At 34.8% G+C, this 10780-nt stretch overlaps 1 protein-coding gene across 2 annotated transcripts; it reads right to left on the bottom strand.

Annotated features, from left to right (window-relative positions):
* Nucleotides 1–6630: 6630 nt before the first annotated feature.
* On the bottom strand, nucleotides 6631–8756 carry LOC139526990 (phospholipase D A-like). 2 transcript variants are annotated; one of them, XM_071322190.1, is made up of 4 exons: nucleotides 8641–8756; nucleotides 8076–8151; nucleotides 7408–7582; nucleotides 6631–6866 (listed from the first exon to the last, which is right to left on the bottom strand). In XM_071322190.1, exons 2-4 carry the CDS (start codon nucleotides 8139–8141, stop codon nucleotides 6637–6639), a joined length of 471 nt encoding a protein of 156 aa, XP_071178291.1. In that variant the 5' UTR covers nucleotides 8142–8151; nucleotides 8641–8756; the 3' UTR covers nucleotides 6631–6636. The 2 variants fall into 2 exon arrangements, with proteins under 2 accessions (XP_071178291.1, XP_071178293.1); XM_071322192.1 differs by having other exon boundaries at nucleotides 7408–7579.
* Between the last annotated feature and the right edge of the window lie 2024 nt (nucleotides 8757–10780).

Here is a 10780-nt window from a genome sequence, read left to right as displayed (position 1 = left end):
GGAGAGCTAAGTCGATTCTTCAATTGAGGGGTGTATTGTGTGCGAAGCGTCTGCATCGGTCAAAGAAAAAATTCGAAAATGATTACAGAAATGGAGAGAAAAACCCTATTGCGACTTGATGGGAGAGCTAAGTCGATTCTTCAATTGAGGGGTGTATTGTGTGCGAAGCGTCTGCATCGGTCAAAGAAAAAATTCGAAAATGATTACAGAAATGGAGAGAAAAACCCTATTGCGACTTGATGGGAGAGCTAAGTCGATTCTTCAATTGAGGGGTGTATTGTGTGCGAAGCGTCTGCATCGGTCAAAGAAAAAATTCGAAAATGATTACAGAAATGGAGAGAAAAACCCTATTGCGACTTGATGGGAGAGCTAAGTCGATTCTTCAATTGAGGGGTGTATTGTGTGCGAAGCGTCTGCATCGGTCAAAGGAAAAATTCGAAAATATTTACAGAAATGGAGAGAAAAACCCTATTGCGACTTGATGGGAGAGCTAAGTCGATTCTTCAATTGAGGCGTGTAATGTGTGCGAATCGTCTGCATCGGTCAAAGAAAAATTTCGAAAATATTTACAGAAATGGAGAGAAAAACCCTATTGCGACTTGATGGGAGAGCTAAGTCGATTCTTCAATTGAGGGGTGTATTGTGTGCGAAGCGTCTGCATCGGTCAAAGAAAAATTTCGAAAATATTTACAGAAATGGAGAGAAAAACCCTATTGCGACTTGATGGGAGAGCTAAGTCGATTCTTCAATTGAGGCGTGTAATGTGTGCGAATCGTCTGCATCGGTCAAAGAAAAATTTCGAAAATATTTACAGAAATGGAGAGAAAAACCCTATTGCGACTTGATGGGAGAGCTAAGTCGATTCTTCAATTGAGGGGTGTATTGTGTGCGAAGCGTCTGCATCGGTCAAAGAAAAAATTCGAAAATGATTACAGAAATGGAGAGAAAAACCCTATTGCGACTTGATGGGAGAGCTAAGTCGATTCTTCAATTGAGGGGTGTATTGTGTGCGAAGCGTCTGCATCGGTCAAAGGAAAAATTCGAAAATGATTACAGAAATGGAGAGAAAAACCCTATTGCGACTTGATGGGAGAGCTAAGTCGATTCTTCAATTGAGGGGTGTATTGTGTGCGAAGCGTCTGCATCGGTCAAAGAAAAAATTCGAAAATGATTACAGAAATGGAGAGAAAAACCCTATTGCGACTTGATGGGAGAGCTAAGTCGATTCTTCAATTGAGGGGTGTATTGTGTGCGAAGCGTCTGCATCGGTCAAAGAAAAAATTCGAAAATGATTACAGAAATGGAGAGAAAAACCCTATTGCGACTTGATGGGAGAGCTAAGTCGATTCTTCAATTGAGGGTGTATTGTGTGCGAAGCGTCTGCATCGGTCAAAGAAAAAATTCGAAAATGATTACAGAAATGGAGAGAAAAACCCTATTGCGACTTGATGGGAGAGCTAAGTCGATTCTTCAATTGAGGGGTGTATTGTGTGCGAAGCGTCTGCATCGGTCAAAGAAAAAATTCGAAAATGATTACAGAAATGGAGAGAAAAACCCTATTGCGACTTGATGGGAGAGCTAAGTCGATTCTTCAATTGAGGGGTGTATTGTGTGCGAAGCGTCTGCATCGGTCAAAGGAAAAATTCGAAAATGATTACAGAAATGGAGAGAAAAACCCTATTGCGACTTGATGGGAGAGCTAAGTCGATTCTTCAATTGAGGGGTGTATTGTGTGCGAAGCGTCTGCATCGGTCAAAGGAAAAATTCGAAAATGATTACAGAAATGGAGAGAAAAACCCTATTGCGACTTGATGGGAGAGCTAAGTCGATTCTTCAATTGAGGGGTGTATTGTGTGCGAAGCGTCTGCATCGGTCAAAGGAAAAATTCGAAAATGATTACAGAAATGGAGAGAAAAACCCTATTGCGACTTGATGGGAGAGCTAAGTCGATTCTTCAATTGAGGGGTGTATTGTGTGCGAAGCGTCTGCATCGGTCAAAGAAAAAATTCGAAAATGATTACAGAAATGGAGAGAAAAACCCTATTGCGACTTGATGGGAGAGCTAAGTCGATTCTTCAATTGAGGGGTGTATTGTGTGCGAAGCGTCTGCATCGGTCAAAGGAAAAATTCGAAAATGATTACAGAAATGGAGAGAAAAACCCTATTGCGACTTGATGGGAGAGCTAAGTCGATTCTTCAATTGAGGGGTGTATTGTGTGCGAAGCGTCTGCATCGGTCAAAGAAAAAATTCGAAAATGATTACAGAAATGGAGAGAAAAACCCTATTGCGACTTGATGGGAGAGCTAAGTCGATTCTTCAATTGAGGGGTGTATTGTGTGCGAAGCGTCTGCATCGGTCAAAGAAAAAATTCGAAAATGATTACAGAAATGGAGAGAAAAACCCTATTGCGACTTGATGGGAGAGCTAAGTCGATTCTTCAATTGAGGGGTGTATTGTGTGCGAAGCGTCTGCATCGGTCAAAGAAAAAATTCGAAAATGATTACAGAAATGGAGAGAAAAACCCTATTGCGACTTGATGGGAGAGCTAAGTCGATTCTTCAATTGAGGGGTGTATTGTGTGCGAAGCGTCTGCATCGGTCAAAGAAAAAATTCGAAAATGATTACAGAAATGGAGAGAAAAACCCTATTGCGACTTGATGGGAGAGCTAAGTCGATTCTTCAATTGAGGGGTGTATTGTGTGCGAAGCGTCTGCATCGGTCAAAGGAAAAATTCGAAAATGATTACAGAAATGGAGAGAAAAACCCTATTGCGACTTGATGGGAGAGCTAAGTCGATTCTTCAATTGAGGGGTGTATTGTGTGCGAAGCGTCTGCATCGGTCAAAGGAAAAATTCGAAAATGATTACAGAAATGGAGAGAAAAACCCTATTGCGACTTGATGGGAGAGCTAAGTCGATTCTTCAATTGAGGGGTGTATTGTGTGCGAAGCGTCTGCATCGGTCAAAGGAAAAATTCGAAAATGATTACAGAAATGGAGAGAAAAACCCTATTGCGACTTGATGGGAGAGCTAAGTCGATTCTTCAATTGAGGGGTGTATTGTGTGCGAAGCGTCTGCATCGGTCAAAGGAAAAATTCGAAAATGATTACAGAAATGGAGAGAAAAACCCTATTGCGACTTGATGGGAGAGCTAAGTCGATTCTTCAATTGAGGGGTGTATTGTGTGCGAAGCGTCTGCATCGGTCAAAGGAAAAATTCGAAAATGATTACAGAAATGGAGAGAAAAACCCTATTGCGACTTGATGGGAGAGCTAAGTCGATTCTTCAATTGAGGGGTGTATTGTGTGCGAAGCGTCTGCATCGGTCAAAGGAAAAATTCGAAAATGATTACAGAAATGGAGAGAAAAACCCTATTGCGACTTGATGGGAGAGCTAAGTCGATTCTTCAATTGAGGGGTGTATTGTGTGCGAAGCGTCTGCATCGGTCAAAGGAAAAATTCGAAAATGATTACAGAAATGGAGAGAAAAACCCTATTGCGACTTGATGGGAGAGCTAAGTCGATTCTTCAATTGAGGGGTGTATTGTGTGCGAAGCGTCTGCATCGGTCAAAGGAAAAATTCGAAAATGATTACAGAAATGGAGAGAAAAACCCTATTGCGACTTGATGGGAGAGCTAAGTCGATTCTTCAATTGAGGGGTGTATTGTGTGCGAAGCGTCTGCATCGGTCAAAGGAAAAATTCGAAAATGATTACAGAACTGGAGAGGAAACCTATTGCCACTAATATTTAAAACCTTCCCATCATTATTTAAAGCATAATTATTTTTATTATAAACATCCCTTTGGTAGAATTATTGATTAAATATAAACACATAGATGGAGAGCTTAGTCAAATCTCAAATTGAGGGGTGTAATGTGTATACGAATTGTCTGTATAAGGTAACGATAAAATTTCGAAAATTTGACCTATATGGTCAAACGAATATTGCTTTGTCCGTAATAGTAAAAGTAGCGCTGTTCATAACCAGATAAAAATGTTTGACGATTGCATAATAAGAAGTAATAGGTTTCTATTTAAAAACATAAATCCGCCACTGAAAATGAAATAGATATGTTCCATCATACATGTATGTCGTAAAGGTTGCGACAAACAAGAGGTTTAATAATAAGTTGTATTATACTGCAATCAGCTATTTTACTATACAGATAAAGCTATACGATAAGATAAGATAAGATAAATTTTATTTTCCAAATTAGGTCCCCAGGGGGGCATATACACATAACATATATGATTGATACAACATACAGTATTTTACATATAACATTGTAAAATAAACTATTGAAATATACGTATAAACGTTAGCTTTATACGTCAATGACCTCAACTCACCTATAAGCCCCGCCTACTTACAATGTCACGTCACAACCATGACAACATGTAGTAACAATGGTCAAACTTTTATGAATTTAAACCTGTTATGTCTTCAAATTGGTAATTTATATACCATGTTTATCAAATGTTATTAATTAAAGTCATTTTCCCTTTCTTATTCCTTAAATTGTCAATGCTTACCGCCTAGACTACGCTCATAGGGAAATACCCCAAAATGGTACCCCAAGGGGGAAATTCCAAACACTTTTTTTTAATAATGTTTGTTTCATATTTTTGTTATTTTTGTTATTTTTTTATCGATTTCAGTATAAAAACAATATACGTATAGTGTCTTGAAATATGACATTTATTTGTATGAGGCTTAGAAACGGGAAAATGCGAGGTTTGTACTGTTGTTTGATGTTTATTTGTTTTCCGTTCTTTGTCATAACATTGTCAATATAAAAAAGATGTGGTATGATTGTTAATGAGACAAATCTCCACAGAGACCAAAGTACACAGATATTAAAAACTATAGGTCACCGTACGGTCTTCAACAATGAGCATAGCCCAAATATGTAACATATAAACAAACGAAAACCACTGTCTCCTGACATGGAACAGGCACACATATGCAGAGATAACTTTTCGACTTGTGAGTTTCAATATACCCTTTTTGATTTCAGATCTTTCGTCTCTTACACTTTGTTAGAACTAACATTTCTGTACTGAAAATGACGAAATCGAAGCTGTTGTACTTATTTGGTACAAATAATTTTACAGTATAATAGATTTGTCCTACACATTTGAAGCTTTGTAACTACGTTGTACATGTATATAATTATGAAGTAACAATACATATATAGTATTAAGTACTTATTGTTTACTATTATTTACAAAATCACTTTACTCAAAGTACAATACTTTGAAAGTATTGGTACAAAATACTTTATGTACCTAAAATGTTCTCACATCAAACGAATGAAACTGTTACACCTTTAAGTACATGCAGTACAGTGAAATATTGGCAATGGAATAGTACAATAATTTCGAAATACTTAAAAGTACTGCACATGCAAAAGTACCCAGCTGTGTATGACTAGCCCCTTCGAAGATCTAAGGAATCTCGTTTGTGGTAATAATTCGGAGGCTATAACTTGTTGACTCTGGAGGTCCTCATACGATTTGACCATATGAAACCGGGGGTTGAAGTCATGAAACTTTGCTCAGTGCTCGGAGCAATAAAACCATGCTTGAAATCCAACATTTTGATCGGTTGATTTTGGAGTACTAGTACAAATAACTGACTCAAAAAATTTATGACTTCAAGGCCTAGCCTTCATAGAGATTAAGAATCAAGATCGCCACGACCTTTCAGACTTTGACCTTGACATACGACCAACTTTAGGAACATAATGCTAAGAATAAAAAGCGTATAACACGATGTCAGAAGAGATGGTATGAGTACCAATGAGAGAACTCTCCATCCAAGTCCCAATTTGTAAACGTAAACCATTGAATTAAAAGGTCAAAATACGGCCCATAACACGGAGCCTTGTCTCACATTGTACACCAAGCTGTAAAAGGTCCCAAAAATGACTAGTGTAAAACAAATGAACGGTCTAATCTATAAAAAGACGACAAACGAGAAACACTAACGAAATAGGCGCACTCGATTGGTTATATTAAGTGGTAAATATCCATTGATTCGATTCTTAAACTTTATATGTAATTTATTTTTATATCTTCATGCTTAAATAATAATTGGTTAAAGTCATATTTATGTAATGTTCATTCATGTGTATATTTATGTATATATTGGAGAAGACGTTACTAAGTTGAAAAATTTGTGTCTAATCCATTTGTCTCTTTTTGGAACAATAAACTAAAAACTCACGAAACACATTAAAAACGACAACTACTGAACATTAAGCCGTATAGTTTCAGCAACATGTATATTCAAAGGAAGATTACAAACGAATCACTGACTATTGGATGATATACAAATCATATAAAAAATATAAATCCATAAATAACTAAAAAGAACAAAATATTTAATTTCAAGTACAAAAAATAAAAAATAAAAACACAAAGTAATTCAGAAAATAAGAAAATAAGACACGAAAAAGAAATGAAAATTAACACATTCAAACATATTCACACAAACACACTTTACCCACAAACATTTCCTCAAAACAAAACTTCCATACACACATTCACCAACGAGCACACCTTCCATACACATATTCAACATGTTCACCAACGAGCACATCTTCCATACACAAATTTTACAAACAAAATAATTAGTAAAATTCGTCATCAAAGTAGCTTTTACTATCAAAGTCAAATTCTTCTTCCTCAGCCATACGAGCTTCAGCTGCTGCATCCTCAAAAAAATAGTGCCAAAAATGAGAGTACGTGTCCCAAAACAGCTGTTGTCGTCCCTTTTTTGAAGATAACGCCTTCTTTGCACACTTCAGAAATAACGAGAAAGGTATGCTTGTGTCATTGGACTCTTTTTTCTTCTTGTTTTCTATAAAAGAAAAATAAAAAATATTATAAAGTCTCGCGAACATAGACATGTTTTCCCCGGTATATATAGTGATTTTATTTTTTCAAAGACTTAAAATCTGTAAATATAATCAGACATTGTTTGATTTTATTTAATCATTTTGGGGCCTTTTATAGCTTGCTTGATCGGTGTGAGCCAAGATTCCTTGTTGAAAACCGCACTTTATCCTATAATTGTTTACTTTCTATATATTAATTGAGACTTGGATGGAGAGTTGTCTTATTGCCATTGGCACACATCCTCAATGCTCTTCAACTTTGTATTTGTTAGGCTTGATAACTATTTTGATATGAGCGTCACTGATGAGTCGTATGTAGACGAAACGCGCGTCTGGCGTACTAAATTATAATCCGGGTACCCTTGATAACTAACTATACAACATGTTTTATTTCTATCTAATCGTCAATGTAACAAAAACATAACACAATGAGTTATAAAGCCCTAATTTGCATGAAATATTCGCCGCTGGACAATAATCAACGATCAAATAACCTATAATTACCATTTTCATTTTGTTCGTGTTGTTGCTGCTGTTGTCCGTCATCTTGCCTCTGCTGCTGTTGTTGTTGTATATCATCTTGGTGTTGTTGTCTATTATTTTTCTGAGGTGTATACTTGATTGTAGTGTCAGCTAAGCTAGGGATATTACAATTGTTGTTTCTATTTATTCCTTTCTTCTAAAAAAAAAACAACAAGTAATGGAGATGATTGAAACGATAAAATGTATTCAGAAAGGCAAGTAGAGTAGAAAAAAGGAGGAATAACATTGTTGCATCTGCGATCCTGTCCTGTGTTAGTTAGCTTTAAACCATTTCAAAATGGTAATTACGGTACAGAAATAAAAAACTGTTTTTAAAAAGTCAAGATATAAAAATCCACATTAATTTAATGAATTGATAAAAGATTAGGTTTATACGTGATAAGCACACAAGTAATATAAAATACGTTAAGTTTTTTTTATTTTTTTTTAAATATGCTGGTATTATCTAACTGACACTTCTTTTCTATTGTCTATATGTGCTTAGAACATTCCAATTTCATTATATTTAGTATATATGTCTTTGGAGTACACAGATAATGATTTGTTAAAAACCAGTAGGGATACGAGACTAAGCGAAGAGAAACATATAAGTGGATTACCACTAAAAGCAAGTATTATGCGTATTTTACCTTTCCAAACACGAATGATCGGATACGTCGAACAACATTGACCCCAGTCTTTCTGTCTTTTGTCATGGTAATACCTCTGTAATTAAATTTAAAAAAAAGATAAAGTATATATCTAAACATATTGCTTTAAATATAACTAAGTAAAATAAAATATTCTGACAACGATCTAATAGAGAGTACACGATCGTCTTTATATATAATTATATAATTCCTTTCGTTTCTTAAGATACGAAAGTCCATAAAATATTTGACGAGAACCTCTCAGCTCTCCCCTGTGTAAGATTGCTTGAAAGTCTATAATTATAGTATTACACTGTTTTTATTTTATTCACAACTTTAAAAAAAAAAAATGGCCGAGCAGTCATTTTTTTTACTATTTCAAGTGTTTTTCTCTTTTTTAACGTATACTACTACCATTAATCGGCTGTAAAGACCAGTATTATCCATTGTATGTTGGTGGAATGCTGAACTATAAAGAAGAAAATTTGTTGGATTCTTAATCCTGCTTTCATAAAATTTTCGATCATACAATAACTTATATATTAGTAACAATAGTTATACTTACCGTTACTATAAGTTTACTTTTATCAACTTGTAGTTAAACTAAACTAAAGCAGAAGAACTTCAATGAGAGCTTTGAGTGTACGTGAATCTTTGTCTGTCTATAACTTAAGATAACTATAACGTTACTATGGATTACATGTATATGTATAGTGACGTCGTACGATTATGAACGTCTATACATGTATATGCGTTGCGCATGCATGTTATCTCCGATTTCAATTGGATAAATTTCAGATTTGATGGCACTGTTCGTACCGTGTTTTCTATTTTAAGTGTTTTGTAGATTTTAACAGTTGATTGCTTTTTTTTCTTTCCTTTTTTGAAAAAAAGGGGGGGCAGCTTAATGTCTGTTTATCTTAGACTTGCGAGGTTTTATTGTCCTCTCAGTATTTTCTGTCTGTCTCTTTCTCTAGAAAACAACCACTTAAGGATGTACTTAGGTGAAATATTAAAAAGAATTTTAAATGGACAATTATATTCAGAAGAGCATAAATAAAAGAACAAAATAAGCTTAAAATATTTGATAGGTTATGGAACTCCTTTTCGAGATATTTTTTTTTTATATTTGAATTGCGGGAAAAGGCCGACTCTGACTTTTACTTTGTATTTTTGCATTGGTATTATTTGGGTCTTAAATCAAAAGAAAAGATATTAAGATTCTGCTGAAATTTTCTGAAATGACCTTTTATGAGCTATTAAAGTTTTTATAAAATGAAAAATAGGTGTTGTTGGCCAAAATAATTTACCCTGTAACAAATGGTAAATCCAAGGAGCCTGAATACTTTACAAATATACGATTTTCATACAAGCAATCGTCCACACGTTTCGCATAACAGAAGTCCCCTTGCAGCTTTGTTATAAACAATGCCGTGATATACATGTACATGTATTTGTTCCTGTTGAAAAAAATATTCTTAACCCTTTATTCTGTTAGTAACAGATATTATAATATTTCCTCTTAACCCTATATTATGGAAGAACTTCTCTTTCAATACCAAAAATGTAGAATAAAGAACATAAAGAACATAAACTGGGAATATGGAAAATAAACAATAACCCGACTAAAGAACAGAAAACAGCCTTATAATAGATATAGGAAGATGTGGTGTGAGTGCCAATGAGACAACTCTCCATACAAATAACAATTTAAAAAGTAAACCATTATAGGTTAAAGTACGGCCTTCAACACGGAGCCTTGGCTCACACCGAACAACAAGCTATAAAGGGCCCCAAAATTACTAGTGTAAAACCATTCAAACCGGAAAACCAACGGTCTCATCTATATAAACAAAATTAATATGGGTCTTCAGCGCACTAAGAAAATCCCACAACTGGAGATGGGCCTGAGCTGACTCATAAACATGAACAATAATAATAAATGTGTAGTATAGTTTAGTGAAATGAAATAAACGCCACACTAAACTCTACAACATACGAATAAACCAAATTAAAAAAAAATAAAATCACACACTCATAAAACTAACAAAGGCTAGAGGTTCCGTCGAATATTTGAATTACAAACTTTACCTACCGAAACCATCGTCTTTTACCTCAACAATCTGGACATAAAATGTTATTCTGAAAACAAAATGTAAAGAATTAAAATGAATACACACAAAAGGGGGTTGGGAGGTATAAAATAAAGACAGCGACAATTTATAAATTCATAATGTGAAATCGCTTATAAAAACTTGGTAGACAACACGTTTACGTCTTTTAATCATTTTGAGTTTTCGCCGATTTGCCTTTCCGCGTTATTGTTAATAAAATATCAATAACTGAAATGCAAACAGGTAGCATCCAACAATTATACCTAAGATAAAATTTCATAAATATATATATCAGTGTATATAAAGTACGAATCCAGTCAGTTCATTTTCACTGTTGCATGCGAGTATGTTCATTGTAGAATAAAGGATCATGGGAAAACTTTATTTGTTTACGTTTTGAAAATACCAAAATAATTGATTTGAAACTAAATTTTAACATATTTTCATTATGATGTGTCTTTTTAATGTAAAATATCAGTATTAAAGTTCAAATATGTGTTATAAAAGCAACATAACATAGAATATCAGTTATTAAAAGCGACCCATTTTCACTATAGATGCGATGAATTATCACTGTATTGCATTCATTTC

The sequence above is a fragment of the Mytilus edulis genome, chromosome 6 (genome assembly GCF_963676685.1).
Source record: "Mytilus edulis chromosome 6, xbMytEdul2.2, whole genome shotgun sequence".
NCBI classification, from domain to species: Eukaryota; Metazoa; Mollusca; class Bivalvia; order Mytilida; family Mytilidae; genus Mytilus; species Mytilus edulis.
Note: the sequence above shows the minus strand (reverse complement) of the source record. Positions and strands in the feature narration are given on the sequence as shown.